Source organism: Patella vulgata, chromosome 6 (assembly GCF_932274485.2).
Source record: "Patella vulgata chromosome 6, xgPatVulg1.2, whole genome shotgun sequence".
NCBI classification, from domain to species: domain Eukaryota; kingdom Metazoa; phylum Mollusca; class Gastropoda; family Patellidae; genus Patella; species Patella vulgata.
Genome location: NC_065884.2, coordinates 1,975,773 through 1,992,171, shown reverse-complemented (window position 1 = coordinate 1,992,171; position 16,399 = coordinate 1,975,773). Strand labels below are relative to the sequence as shown.

The window sequence follows — 16,399 nt, the reverse complement described above, 5'->3', positions numbered from 1 at the left end:
TCTAATCTCCCATAATGTATCTTTAATTTATTATTAGCAGACTTCAACATCAAAATATTGCAGTAGGAAATTGGTTAAATAAGCTTCTATTACCTTTATTAGTTTAGCATTACCGATATTAACCAACAATATCACTTTGTAATGATTTGTTTTTGGTCATGAACCAATACATTTGTAAGATGTACATTTGGAATAATTAAGAGGTGTTTGTTTTCTCTATGTGAAAAATTTAAGCTTGTTTGTTGTCTATATTTGAATAATGAAGGGAAACCATTAGCTTGTTTTAGTATCCTAGGAATAATATAAATCAATAATTAACAGTTATTTATTCTTGTTGTATGTAATCATGTGTAAAAGATACTTTATAATAAACATACATTATGCAAGAGCTAAATCTGACTATTGCAGGTCTCTCCTTAGGTCTGAAATGTTTTATAAACTATGAATTAGACATTAATCAAAAATGCTTTATCCAGGGGATGAATCTGCCTATTGCAGGTCTTTATTTTGGTCTGAAATGTTATATAAATTATTAATTAGACAGTAATTAACTTATTCAGACCATAATCAACTCTCATGGACATCAGATACTCGAAATTTTAACTAGATTAGAACGGTTAGAACATTTATTAACATGACAAACCTATAATTAGACATTAATTAACCTATCCATGACAAACCTATAATCAACTCTCTAGATCATCGGATGACTGCGATTTATAGGGATTATAAAAATTGCCATTTAATAATTTAATTTAAAAATGGATAATCTAGACTGAGTCGCGATTGTCAAGTAAATTTTCTATAATAAACCATCTGCGCTACATCTTCACATACTGATATCTTCGCACAGAATTCAATTTTCAATATATTCTATTTTTGAACTATTATAACAAGAACGGACAGCTCTTTTTCTAAATCTTACATAATGTATCTTTAACTCGACGTAATTAATCTGCTATCAAACCATTTTGTGTTCATCTATTAATGTTAGTAAATTTATATATTTATTGTATTTTTTTATTGTTTCTGTTTCAAATATACAGTGTAATATTTTAATTTTTGATTTGTAATACCATAATAATTTTTATTTCTTTATAGGCAATTTGTTTATTGCATTACGTTTTTGATTTTTCATTAGCATTCCACTTTTACTTCTTCATTAGCATTCCATTTGGCTTTTTTTTTGTTCTCCAATTGAATCTACTTAATATATGAATAACTGGGATATAGATAGATTTACATTTTATTTTCAACATTTTTGGTTATTTTCAAAGTTAGTTTAGATTTACATTTTATTTTGAATATTTTTGGCTATAATCAAAGTCAATGGTATTAAACAATAAACTGGTGTTAGTATTTGAAATATAATTATATAGCTATTAGTTTAGTTGGGTTACACTTTAGATGATAAGGTTGTCATTGAGTCAAGTGGTATGGTTTTGATGTACATCACCAGGTGGGTCTCTTGCCCAACTTTGGGTTTTTTCTCTAGGTCCCCTGTTTTCTGGGTTTCCTGTTTTCTTCCCACTGCTAAAGACCCCTGTGTGCTTGTCTAAATGACCATATCTTATTTTAACATTGCCATATAAACTATGACATTAACCATATTATCAGGGGCCCAACACTGATCCTTGTGGAACACCAGTTGTAAAACAGAACTTTACAAACTCTTATTATTTTATTCAATGCTCTCATTGCTATTGGGCCATGAAAGTTTAAATCTAGCTAGATTTAGTCATTATTAAATATGCCCAGATTTCTTATTCCCATTTGAGGTTTTTTTGTGGCAACTTTGGTTTTCCCTAGTTTCTGAAAATACCACTTGGTTGTTTATTAGGCCATATTAAAGTCTGTGATTAATTAGATATATTATTGATGTCTGTGATGAACAAATTATTATGTAAATGTTTGTGCATGTGTAAATAAAAGCCTGTCAATACGGTAAAAGGTCTATGTCTTTATATTCGATAAAACGGGAAGCGTAGTGGCGCAGTGGGTAGACATCTGTGTCTTTCTATTATAGCGTGGTTCTCCCTTGTCAGGGGGTTGGATGGCCGAATGGTTAGCACGTTCGCACTGTATCATAAGGCCTGTCATTGAGTCAACTGGCCTGGTTTCGAATCCCCGGTTGTACTTCACAAGGAGTAGGTTGCCTGTCCAACCTAGTGGGTTTGTCCCTGAGTCCTCCGGTTTCCTCCCACTGCTAAAGACCCCTACACGCAAGCGAATTAATGAAATAAGATTAAAACCATATGTTAGTCCCGAAATGACCTTAGTTGTGTCGAGTAGACGTTAAAGCCCATTTCTCTCTCTCTCTCCCTTGTCAGTGATGCAGGATGGAGGACCTGACAAGGATAGCTGTCTAGTTGTTCGGATGGGACAAAAAACCGAGGTCCCGTGTACACATTGGCATGCATGCAAAAGATCCCTTGACAGTTGGAATTCAATATAAGAGTAGGCTGTAGTGCCGCTGTCTGGGCAAAATTTCCCTCATAATACACTCTATGGACGTTAAACCTCATTTCATTTAATTTCTTTCTATTATATAATGTTGGCGCTGTAGTATCTTCATTAGAAGACTTGATCTCGCTTTAACAAGCCCTTCCCATAATACCCTGCATACTTCGTCACTAATTTCGATTGGCTATTGACCCAGCTGGGGACCTCTCAGATTCCTTGATAGAAAATATTATCGGAAATACCAAGTCTCGCGCTTTCCAACTAAAATGTCTACCTGTGATAATTGAGTTGCAAATTTCACGGTTCATTCAATGTCAAGTTTTCCGTGTTTGATTTGAGTGTGTTTGTGCCACAACCTCTGATTGGACAATGCTATTGTTCACGTGTCAGTGGTAAAGAGAGATAACATTCCTATAAGTTCGTGAATGTCCGACTAATTTAGCATCGGCTAGATGTAATAAAACTTGTGGCCGTTGCTTCTGGAACATGGAGAGAGAGAGAGAGAAATGGGGTTTAACGTCCACTAGACACAAACTAGGTCATTTCGGGACTAACATATGGTGTCTTAAGCAGGGGGGGGGGGGGGTCCGGAGAAAGATGACCCTACCCCTTGTCACGTACAACCAGTTGACTCAATGACAGATTTAAAATATAAGAAATTCTCCACCTTCTAAATAAATAAAGTGATTATTATTATTACTATTATTATTATTTAGCTTATACAGAGATTATTGCATTAGTAATGTTTTGATATGATGGTCATTCAGGTCTAGTCTAGAAGTGAATAGTTCTCTGTATGTGTGTAGAATGGGGGTATGACAGTCTTAATAAGCTGGTTAATTGGAGCAGAACAGTTAAACGTATATGATTTCATTGATTGATTGATGAGAAAGTACGCCATACCAACACAATCTGGTTAAAACACAGATCGTATTTCGTTTCGTTTTTATAGTTCAAAATTTCGTTTTACTTGTCTTTACTACACTTGGATCTGGAAGAGTTGTTATTTAACTCGTGTTCTGAATGGTCTCAGGGATAAGCCAATGAAACGGTCTGTCACGGCGAGCTTTAGGCGTGTTTTTCACGGAACTGTGGGTGATTTACTAGTAACATCAATGCTGATTGGTTAATCAAATGTCTGACGTCATAGGTCAAAAGTCAGTCTTTTGACCCCTGACGTGACATATCGCTATAACTTGTCAGATCTTCAGGTGGTGTAGTCCATCGAAAGTATAAAAAAACTAAACGAAATATAGATCTGTATTTTAATCAGATTGTCATACCAACACTAGGCTATTTATATATAACTACATGTTTACTGCTAACGGTGTTTATTATAGATTCACAGATCGCTTAATGTTCACGGCAAGTTGGATACACCTCCACTGGTGGTTACCTAACTAGAACATTCTCTACAGTTTCAGTTGACCATAACAGGTAAGCGTTATTACATTTTTTTTAATCCTGCAATTAAAGCACCCGTTAAGTACATTGTCATGCACAAATTAGGGTTGTTTTCTGTGTTATAATTATAAAAAACTAAAATTCATTGGACGCTTATGGCTGGCCTCCGGATCCATTCACTTTATTTCTTGCAAAGTTTGTCGTGTCCACAGGTTCTTTATGTTTTGCTTTTGTGTGGTGCCATTGTAACCAGGGTATTATTTAATCTTCTGTACCTAGCACTAATTTCTTTCACATTCATTGAATATCAAATCTTTGTTTTAAAATTCGTAAAAATCTTTTATAAATCATTTTAAAATAATTTGTACTTGTGTCCAGTTTAAAGCTGACCATTCAATTTTGATAATGAGTGTCCAGTTAACAGGCGTTTAATTTCTGTTAAAAACTAAAAACAAATCAATTGATTATTGATGTATAATGATTAATTTTTGAACAGGGGTCGGGGAATTAAATACTTGTAAACCGAACACTCATTATCAAAATTAATCAGTCAGCTTTAAACCGGACACAGGTGCAAATTCCATTATTTTGGGTGATTTTAAATGATTTTAACAAATTTTTAAAAGAAGATTTGATATTAAACGAATGTGAAAGAAATTAGCGCTAGGTACACAAGATTAAATGAAACCTGGGTTACAGTTTGCGGTTCTGCTACACTTACTAGTGAAAATAGAGGGGGGGGGGGATGTCCGAATGGCCGAATGGTTAGCATGTGCATATTGAGTCAACCGCCTTGGTTTCGATTCCCCGGTTGTACGTGACAAGGTGTATGATTGCCTGTCCAACCTCGTGGGTTTTCTCCGGGTGTTCCGGTTTTCTCCTACTGCTGAAATTATTGAAATAGAATTGAACCATGTGTTAGTCCCAGAATGACCTAGTTTGTTTCGAGTGGACGTTAAACCCCATTTCTCTCTATATATATATATTTAAAATATTTATAACATAGGGAGAGGGGTTTTACGTTGGTTAAACCTGTTCCCCAATCCCATTCAGATACCATGAATAAAAATATTGTTTAAATAAAACCCTTTTTGATTTGTTTTTTCTGAATGAAATATCCATGTACCCAAATATGGGAATAAAATTTAACAATTGTAATTTTTTACAGATCTGTAGACAATTGTAAAATGGGAAGTTTCGGAGGTCACGCTCTCCCGGGATCTTTTTTCTTTGCCCTTGGTCTGTGGCAGACTGTACAATCTTTTCGTAGATATCACCGATGTCGAAACAGCAAGGGAAGGTTTAAAAGTTCGACCTGGTATCCTGCTGGGTCCTGTTGTAAGCAATTAAAAGACTTTCCTGTGGAACCCTGCGTAAAAGTTTTAATGTGTTTAGTCGGCTTTATCGGAACAATAATGCACGCAAAGAATTTCAACGAAATTTTACACGATCCTATGAACGAACAACATATGACGATGTACTTATTTTTTGGATTAAATGGCGTTTTAGAGATTTTGACTCATTTCAATCTGACCTTCTCTGTGTATATCAACCATATAAGTTTGGCATCGGCCTATTTCGTGGAATTTATTTTATTTAAATTTCATCTACACGGTCGAACTGGTGTGGACAATTTGCTACATATATTATTGCTGTATGTGATCTGTGCTTCCATGTTCGCGGTGATCTATATGATGCGATACCCCTCGCATATCTTACCCTCGTTAATGCACAGCTTCTGTTTGATACTACAAGGAACCTGGTTTTGGGAAATAGGATTTGTTTTGTATAATCCGGTACTCGGAGCGCAAAAATGGCACGGAGACAGCCATGACGATATGATGCTGGCAACTTGTCATTTTGCGTGGCATTTTGGGGTCGTATTGCTTTCGGTGTTGTTGATTGGCTGGATTATTTCATATTTTAATCCCTTGTTCCATAAAAGTTTGAGTAGAAATGAGGCAACGCAAAAACTAATTCCTGATGGAAATTCTGGTTACCATGACGATATGTGTGTAATAGAAGAAGTAGATGAGAGTGATGAATAAAATGAAATTATTAAAAATGTATTTATGTAAGAGGCAGATCTTTAGTTTGACTTCAGATGTTAGATTAGGGGGTGGGGATGGGGCGAATGGTTAGCACGTGCGTGCTGTATCATAAAGTCTGTCATTGAGTCAACTGGCGTGGTTTCGAATCCCCAGTTGTACGTGACAAGGAGTAGGGTCGCCTTTCCAACTTCGTGGGTTTTCTCCGGGTCCTCCGGTTTCCTCCCACTGCTAAAGACCCCTACGCGCAAGCGAATTATTGAAATAAAATTGAACCATATGTTAGTCCCGAAATGACCTAGTTTGTGTTGAGTGGACGTTAAACCTCACCTCTCTCTCTCTCCCTCTCTCTCAGATGTTAGACATTTATTCACATGACAAGCCTATAATCAAATCTCTAGAATATCGGATGCCTGAGATTTCAATGGATTTAAGCATTTGCAAGATTTAAAAATTTAACAATAAAATGGACAATCAAGGCTAAGGCTCGTAAGTCAAGTACTGTTGCTACAATAATAAACAATCATAACTTGGCTCAGAGTAAAGTAATTTGAATGAAATTTTCAGTATATTCATTATGCAATATCTATTTTCGAACTATTATAGCAAGAATGTCCAGCTCTTTGTCTAAATCTTATATAATGCATCTTTAAGCATGACTATAATTTGCAGTCCAATGTTTTTGCAAAGTTTTATATGATGCTTCTGCCTACTACGTGTGAAACTGTTACCCACCACTGAACCTGGGGGTCCTGTTTCACGAAATTTTAACTAAAGATAAAATCAAAATTTTAGTAGATACTTCAATTTTGATTGGCTAAGCACTACAATCAGTCTAATATTATCCAATCAAATTACTAAAATTTGGATTTTTATCTTAGTTAAAATTTCGTGAAACAGGACCCTGGACCTTTCAGTGATGATAATTTTTGTCATTAATTCATATAAGTGATCATTGGTTAGTAATTATAAGGTGTGTAAATAGCTGTACAAGATGTGACTACTGGTGGAAAGGCGTGACTTTCTATAATACACAAACCTATTGAATTCACAAACCTGTGTTTTATTCAATGGTCACAGTTTTAACACCTTAGTGAGACGGGGGGTTGGATGGCCGAATGGTTAGCATGCGCGCGCTGTATCATGAGGCCTGTCATTGAGTCAACTGGCGTGGTTTCGAATCCCCGGTTGTACGTGACAAGGAGTAGGATTGCCTGTCCAATCTCGTGGGTTTTCTCCGGGTCCTCCGGTTTCCTCCCACTGCTAAAGATCCCTACGCACAAGCGAATTATTGAAATAAAATTAAACCATATGTTAGTCCCGAAATGACCTAGTCATTGTCGAGTGGACGTTAAACCCATTTCTCTCTCTCTCCCCCTTAGTGAGACCAAACACCTACTTATTGACTTCCGTCTGATTACTAGCAATTTTAATCAACTAATAATTAACAATATGTTTATAAAATGACGTATATATTCATTTATAAAAGTTATCTGTTGTCTGCGATATCAGGTCGGTGGAAGCAGACGTTAAATAAAGCTATTTCACACATTGTCTGTTGCTTACTCAACGATATCAACTTTACAGTGATGGAGTGGGTTAAAGAGGATAAAGGTGATGGGAGGACTGCAGCATCTATACGACCGCATTGTATGAGAAATGGTGTTTAACGTCCACTCGACACAAACTAGGTCATTTCGAGACGAACACATGGTTGAATTTTATTTCAATAATTCGCTTGGGCGTAGGGGTCTTTAGAAGTGGGAGGGAACTGGAGGACCAGGTGAAAGCCCACGACCCTACTCCTTGTTACGTACAACTAGGGAAACGAAACCACGCCAGTTGACTCAATGACAGACCGTATGATACAGTGATACAGCGCGCACATGCTAACCATTCGGCCATACCCCACCACAAAAAAATAAAATAATGGTGGATATTTCATTAATCGTCATTTTCGTCCGTTGGATATGGCTTGTAATTTGTCTTATATACTGGGTTCAATTCTGACTCTTAAAACTAAATTTGAATAGCCCAGATGTTCAGTGCCGAACTGGGCCCACCTAAGAGAAAGGAGAAAGAAAAGAGAAAGAAAGGAGAGGGGGGGGGGGAGAAGAAAGAAGGAAGGAGAGGACAGGAGACAGGACAGGAGAAAGAAAAAATAGGAACAAAATTACAAACAACACAAAAAAAGAAGTGTACTAGAATTCTCATATTCATCTAATGCTAGTGCTCTTAAGTCATTCTGTTATCTAAGTGTATCAGGAAATCAAACATTTGCCTTCTTCTGATTTGGTCTAAAAGGCTTGGAAAATGGGTTTGCGGTTGTCAATTTTCACAATTTTCCTGGGGGGAGAGCCCCAAAGACCCCCTCGGACCGAGCTCGTGACACGCCTTCGGCGGTACTTGTGTGGGCCTTGGTCAATGACCTGCTGCTGAGATGTTATAAATTTAAAACGGCAATCAAAATAGAATCCATAATGGGGATATTTCTATTTGGATATTGCTTTTAAATATATCTAATAAGGTTACTGAATTCTATTCTGGGTTCAAAATTAAATTTAAGAATTCCAAACATATGTTTAGCGTTCCCTTTTCAAGTGCAATTTTCTTCATTTTGTGTATCTTTGCACTATCTTCACCGGGATTAAAAGTTGTTTTATATGTAGTTGTTAAGAATTTATGCCCTAATATTAGATCAAAAATGGTTATGCGATCCGTGGACTGAAAAGGATTATGGTAGTTTCAAGGGTCTCTAACATAATTAATGTTATTTCGTAGATACCCCCCCCCCCCCAGTCAGTCATGAATTTACTTTGTTTGAGATGAATTGTTAAGATTGCCACAGGTTAAACATGTGCATAAGCTAGAAACACCATGATATGCCATAGAAAGTACTATTTACATACAGTTTTTCAAACACATTTCGCGCCCAGTTGGAGCGACCCCCTCACCCTTTAAACAACATTTAAATATCGCATACCACCTGTAGCACTTTCCTTTCAGTATAAATATAAATTGTTTAGTGGATTTCTCAATTAAACGTAAACTTCCATGTATGACTAATATACCAAATGTTAATTTGTAAGACATTTAACATCATATCTTTCTACACGAATGAACAATAAATTGTTCATTGGATAAAACGGAAACCTTTTTTTATACCTGTAAAATAAATACCAGTTGTTTGTATGATAAGATAAGGTCTACCGTGTAATACGGAAATTTGCAACACGGCGTAACAATAAATTGTTTATTGGCTGAAACGGAAACATTTTCTTTTTATAACTGTAAAATAATATACGAATTCTCATTTTATACGGCGTATATATGTTTACTGATAATTAAAGTAATCAAGTAAAGCTGGAAATTGCAACATGTTTTAACGTCCTATCGTTCCCTGCATTTTTCGGGGATGGACCGCAAAGGGGTATGGTAGTTTCAGGGTTCCCTAGACTGGTTATTGTTCTTGCGTAGGTGATGAACTTGCGTCGTTTTTCATGAGTTTTTAAGATATATGCATAAGCTAAAAACACCAGAATACAGTCTAGAAAGCGCCATTTACAGTCGGTTTATTAAAAAAAATTACGAACCTGGTTGGAGAGAACCCCGTCGTTCCCCTCACGGGAAAGAGATCAGCCCGTCCTAGGTATCATATATCTATTGTATAGTGTCCATTGCTGGCGAAAAACAGTATTACCATGGCAATTGCACGAACTTGTGAAATGAATAACAGACATAAATGAACCTGTGTTTACTATCGGTGTAGATTATACCAGATACGGACCCGGGGACGAAAGGTTCCCACTGTATGGGGGTCCGGTGTGGTTCGCTCCTCCCCGGTGTGATATTTCTTTTGAAAAACTGACTGTAAATTTGTGTTTTCTTTAGTTTGTCCTGGTGTTTCGAGCTTACGCACAAATTTGATGTGTGACAATCCTATCGGAAATTAATTTTTGAAGCCGACTTTGAATTCAGTAATTCCGAAAACTTTATTTTACAATATCCACACGAACAATATTTTCGCTGGTTATACGGAAAAAATGCCATTTTATTACGATTAATTAAATCCTGGCAATTTGGATTTCATTTTAGCAGCAATTTGGAATTTCACCCATGTTACACGGCATATTCAACAGAAATAAACGACGATTAACTTAAATTCCGTCTTTTTGGATTCCATTTTGGCTGCCATTTTAAAGTTCTACCATGTTGGATTTTTGAAATTATCTTTAAATTCAGAGACATCGAAAACCATATAAAAGAAACAGTAAAAGTCACATTTTACGAGTTTCTCGTTGGTTATATAGGGAAAAGGCATTTTTATTACCAAATTTTACAGCCATTAGCCGTCCATGTGAAAAATACATTTTTTGTTTTTTCTTCTTCAGATTCTTTGTTTCGGCACATTTCGCCTCTCTAACTATTTTTTGTTTGAAGGATTTTAAAAAGAATTAGTTATTCTCCCACCACTAGAAGGATGGCTTGGCAGTAAAAAATACTCTTTTCACTTCTATGTCATTAAACAATCCATTTTGCTTTTCGAGCTTGAACAATTTTAATAAAGAGACAGAATGCGTTTCATTTTTCTGGATTCAAATTTTGAATAACGAATAACGAGACAGAACAGGATTGAAATGAAATTATTATTTTTTCCTAGAAATTTCATATTTTTACTGTCTGTCTGTCAAGTAAGCTATTCTTTTTTATTTATTAATAACTGACAAATAAGAAGGATGTCCCAGCTGTAAGAAACCTAATTATAACGTATTTCAATGTTTTCGAAATGGATAGAATGCTTTCATACATGTTCAATACATCTCAACACCTCAAGTTATTTGTTAAAATTATAATTGGAGATTAATAAGTATTTTCGACTTTAATTTTCATATAGCACATTCTATTGTTATATTAATTTAAAGACTACTTTATTAAGTTAATACTATTAATTTAACACTACTTTATTAATTCAAATACTATTTTATTAATTTAACACTAATTTATTAATTCAAATAATATTTTATTAATTTAACACTTCTTTATTAATTCAAATAATATTTTATTAATTTAACACTACTTTATTAATTTAAATACTATTGTATTAATTTAACACTAATTTAAATACTATTTTATTAATTTAACACTAATTTATTAATTTAGATACTATTGTATTAATTTAACACTAATTTAAATACTATTTTATTAATTTAACACTACTTTATTAATTTAAATACTATTATATTAATTTAACACTTTATTTTGTTAATACTATTAATTTAACACTACTTTATTAATTAAATACTACTTTATTAATTTAAATACTATTTTATTAACTTGAAAACTGTTTTATATTAATTTAAACTATTTATTAATTTAGAACTACTTTAATAATTTAAAACTAATAAACTATAACACATACTTATGGAAGAACAATTACTGATTTATTTAGGTGATGTTTGGAAGAGTATTCTATCAACGTTTTCAAGCTTGAGAGAATACTCTTCGAAATAAATACTCGCCTAAATAAATCAGTAATTGTTCTTTCATAAGTATGTGTTATAGTTTATTGCTCTATCCAGTTACTAAATGCCTCTAAAAGATCACAATTTAAAACTACTTTATTAATTTAATACTATTGTATAATAATTTAAAACTACTTTATTAATTTAATACTATTGTATAATAATTTAAAACTATTTTATTAATTTAACACTACATGTATTTATATTAATTTAAAACTACTTTATTCATTTCATAAATTTAAACATTATTTTATTCAGTTGAATATGTAACTGTGATATTCAAAATAAATTACACAAAATTATAGAAATTTGTGTTTTTATAAACGACTTATTAATTTATATTCTTCGTTTTAATTTAAACAATATTTATTCAGTTAAATTCAATGTTTTTGGATTTGATTTTTTATTCTGATAAACCCCATTTCATTTTATACATGACTGACATAGTTTACTTGACAAATGGATAACGATGATATGAAATTTACAAGAAAAAATAATAATTTTGTTTGAATCCCGAATTAAGTAACATGTTCTGTCTTGTTTTTCAAAATTTGAATCCCGAATAAAGAAATACCTTTTGTTTCATTCTATTTCATTATTTGTTATTTGCCAATAACGAATGAAATACGATTTAGGAAACATATTGCTTGTAATAAACTCCATATATTGCCTGGATATAGAGAGAAATGGGGTTTAACGTCCACTCGACACAAACTAGGTCATTTCGGGGCTAACATATGATTTAATTTTATTTCAATAATTCGCTTGCGCGTAGGGGTCTTTAGCAGTGGGAGGAAACCGGAGGACCCGGAGAAAACTCACGAGGTTGGACAGGCGACCCTACTCCTTGTCACGTACACCCGGGGAATCGAAACCCCGCCAGTTGACTCAATGACAGACCGTATGATAGAGAGTGAGTGCGCGCGTGCTAACCATTCGGCCATCCAACCCCCCTCTATATAACGGAAGATCTCGCCTGGATATAAGTGTCATGTTTTATATTATTTAATCTCTGTTCATAATAATCTGGGTTGGGAGGTCCAGTTTCTTTGATCATAAAGGTCTGCCGGATGGGATGAAAAACCACATTGGCGTGTATATATTGGCGTGTACATTAAAGATCCCTTGGCACTTGGAATTCGAGATAAGAGTAAGCCATAGTCCCACTGCCCAGACACAATTTCCCTCATAGCACACTGTATGGCATGTGCCCTCCTTGATTAGTCCATTTTATACAACATTTCATTTCATTTAAGCAGATGCTTAAAACAAACTTGATAGACATGATAGAATTTTAATAGATGAATAAAAATATCATATACACTCATAAACATTTAATAATTTGATCATATTAAATCAACAAAAAGATATCATTACAATATTATAACATACAAAGATATTATACACGATGAGATTGTTTTTAAAGGAGCAAAATGTAAGAAAGTCTCCACCTTTAAAATAAAGTGATTAATATTATTATGTAGCTTGTACAGAGATTAAAAAACAATTACTGACGCCAAAGTGGTTACATTCATTCTATGATAAAACATTACATATGATACTTTTGAAGTGGGGGAATACATGTATTGGGTTTGTAAGATATTTGAGCTATTTTTTTTTTTAAAACATTGAGCATATTCCATTGATTGCTAATCAATTTGGAATTATTTTTTTCATTAGGTGTCAAATTGTACAAGTTTCAGCGGACTTGGTAGGTCAGTAAAATGTGGGAGTGTGGCCCGGAAATATTATCTTATGGCATTGTGTATAGTTTAATGGTGGAGTGCCAGACATTAATTAATATATTGATATTGTATGAGTGTGTTTAGCATGAGGGCTATATCTATATACCTTGCACAAGACCAATAAACAACTTACACCACAAACACTATCCAGCATGTGCAACTAGTATAAATAATGTATTATGTATTATTGGTAATAATGGTATGCCAACATCAAAGGATCACGTCACATCTGTATTTTATGAGTATTTAAAGATGGGTTCCCAGAAAAGTATTTATTGGGTGGTTATTTCCAATAAAAGTATGGTAATTTTAGTATACATGGAAAGTAAACATATCCAATCTTACTAGAATAATACTGGATTCCCCGAAAATTGCTCATGGAGCGTATACAGGACAAAAATGTAAGGGTTCCCCTAATCAACAGCCCGATGATTAGGAATTACTGCACGCATGATGTCAAAGGTCACACGCGAACATTGAGCGCTTGATGTACAAGTTGATAAACTTTATGAAGAGTTAGACGCACAACACTTTCTGAGATAAAAAAGATGGAAAAAGACGCGGGTAGTGGATAAAGCTGAGAATTAAATTAGGATTCGATATTTGTCATAAATAGTAAGCGATTAAAGACAACATCGTCTTATGTATGCAATGAATTCTCCTCTGACTTTCAAGAGAGGTAAGTCACATGACGTAAACATGACCTGGTTTGATCGAATTTTTATAGCAGGACATTCCTTCGCAATTACAATGTTTGAGAAGGATTTGAAGCAAAATTATGACAAATTAATTAGTTTGAATATGTTTTTAGTCCATATATACCATATATACTATTAAGTTTGGTACGTCTACGACTCTACATCATAAACAAACATAATATATTAAATATATAAAATAACTAGGTGTGATTTAGGGTGTTACCCAGACTAAATTAGGGTTCCTGTATATATATAATTGAAATAGGTTTAAAATATAGTTAAATATAGCAAAGGCTGATTAAATAATAAAAAAAACCACATCAAAACTGTTTCACTAGAAACTAATCAAATATCACAGACTAACATTTTTATACATCAATAAACAGTTACCAATATCACTAAACAGTTACCAATACCAATAAACAGTTACCAATATCAATAAACAGTTACTGATACCAATAAACAGTTACCAATATCAATAAACAGTTACTGATACCAATAAACAGTTACCGATACCAATAAACAGTTACCGATACCAATAAACAGTTACCTATACCATTACATAGTTACCAATATCAAAAAACAGTTACCAATACCAATAAACAGTTACCGATACCAATAAACAGTTACCGATACCAATAAACAATTACCGATACCAATAAACAGTTACCTATACCATTACATAGTTACCAATATCAAAAAACAGTTACCAATACCAATAAACAGTTACCGATACCAATAAACAGTTACCGATACCAATAAACAATTACCGATACCAATAAACAGTTACCTATACCATTAAACAGTTACCAATATCAATAAACAGTTACCAATACTAATAAACAGTTACCAATACCAATAAACAGTTATTGATACCAATAAACAGTTACCAATATCAATAAACAGTTACCAACACCAATAAACAGTTACTGATACCAATAAACAGTTACCGATATCAATAAACAGTTACCAATATTAATAAACAGTAACTGATACCAATAAACAGTTACCAATACCAATAAACAGTTACCAATACCAATAAACAGTTACCAATACCAATAAACAGTTATCAATATCAATAAACAGTTATCAATATCAATAAACAGTTACCAATACCAATATCAATAAACAGTTATCAATATCAATATCAATGAACAGTTACTGATACCAATACCAATAAACAGTTACCAATATCCAATAAACAGTTACCAATACCAATAAACAGTTACCGATACCAATAATCAGTTACCAATAAACACTTACCGATACCAATATCAATAAACAGTTACTGATACCAATAAACAGTTACCAATATCAATGCTGATAAACATTTACCAATACCAATAAACAGTTACCGATAAATCACTATCATTTTACGATATATATATATCAACAAAAATAATTCTGCCAAAATATTTAACATTTATACCACAAACAGATATTACAGGATAACTACACAACAAAACACAGTCAGAACAAACTATACATTGACAGTGCAATTAGATACATTTCCAGTACTAGAAGTCTTGCTAGTGTTTTTTTCAAGTTCTACTTCCAGTGGAATGGTTCGATGATTGAAAGAATCATAAAAGAATATTTTGAGTATGAAATATGTCCATTTTCATTTGAGCAAATCTAATCTAATTTCACCAAACATAAATTGTTAATAATAAATTAACAAAAAATAAATTTAACCCTTTCACTAAAGGAACGAGCTAACCAGTTTATCACACATAGTCATAAGGTGCCTGGGAATTGTGGTAACTCAGTGAGTAAATTAACCCTTTCGATACGCGGGATGAGCTAACCAGTTTATCACACGTTGTCATAAGGTGCCTGGGAACTGCAGTAGCTCAGTGAGTGAAAGATCCTTTACAGTTGGAATTCGATATTAGAGTAGGCCGTAACCCCACTGTCCAGGCAGAATATCCCTCATAAAACACGTTGTGGCATATGCCAATCTTCATTAGCCCAGATGGAGCAGAACAGTTTCGGTTTATTATTAGAAAATCTATAGCAGTTAGCTGATTACCATAGTGACCAAATAACAAAAGGGTTAATCTCAGTAAGCTAGTTGCCATAGTGACCAAATAACAAAAGGGTTAATCTCAGTAAGCTAGTTATCACAGTGACCAAATAACAATAGGGTTAAAATCTCAGTACCTAGTTACCAAATAACAAAAGGGTTAATCTCAGTATGCGTGTTACCATAGTGACGACCAAATAACAAAAGGGTTAATCTCAGTATGCTAGTTACCACAGTGATCAAATAACAAAAGGGTTAATCTCAGTAAGCTGGTTACCATAGTGAACAAATAACAAAAGGGTTAAACATGTGTAAAAATACAAATATAAAGATTTAATGCCTTAACCTCAACATAAGAAGTTTTCATAATGACTTCTTTAATCCTATTAAATTTATGATGTTTACTTGCATAGATCGTTTCATTTCTTCCAGCAAGTGGTCGATATGGGTTTTGTTTAGATCTAGGCCTTGCAATCAAAGGATGGGTAGAGCA

At 33.7% G+C, this 16,399-nt stretch overlaps 1 protein-coding gene across 1 annotated transcript; it reads left to right on the top strand.

Moving 5' to 3' along the window:
- Positions 1-5,041: 5,041 nt before the first annotated feature.
- Positions 5,042-11,699, top strand: LOC130013118 (transmembrane protein 45B-like). Its single transcript, XM_056101666.1, has 2 exons — positions 5,042-5,542; positions 11,696-11,699. Exons 1-2 carry the CDS (start codon positions 5,055-5,057, stop codon positions 11,697-11,699), a joined length of 492 nt encoding a protein of 163 aa, XP_055957641.1. The 5' UTR covers positions 5,042-5,054.
- Positions 11,700-16,399: the final 4,700 nt, after the last annotated feature.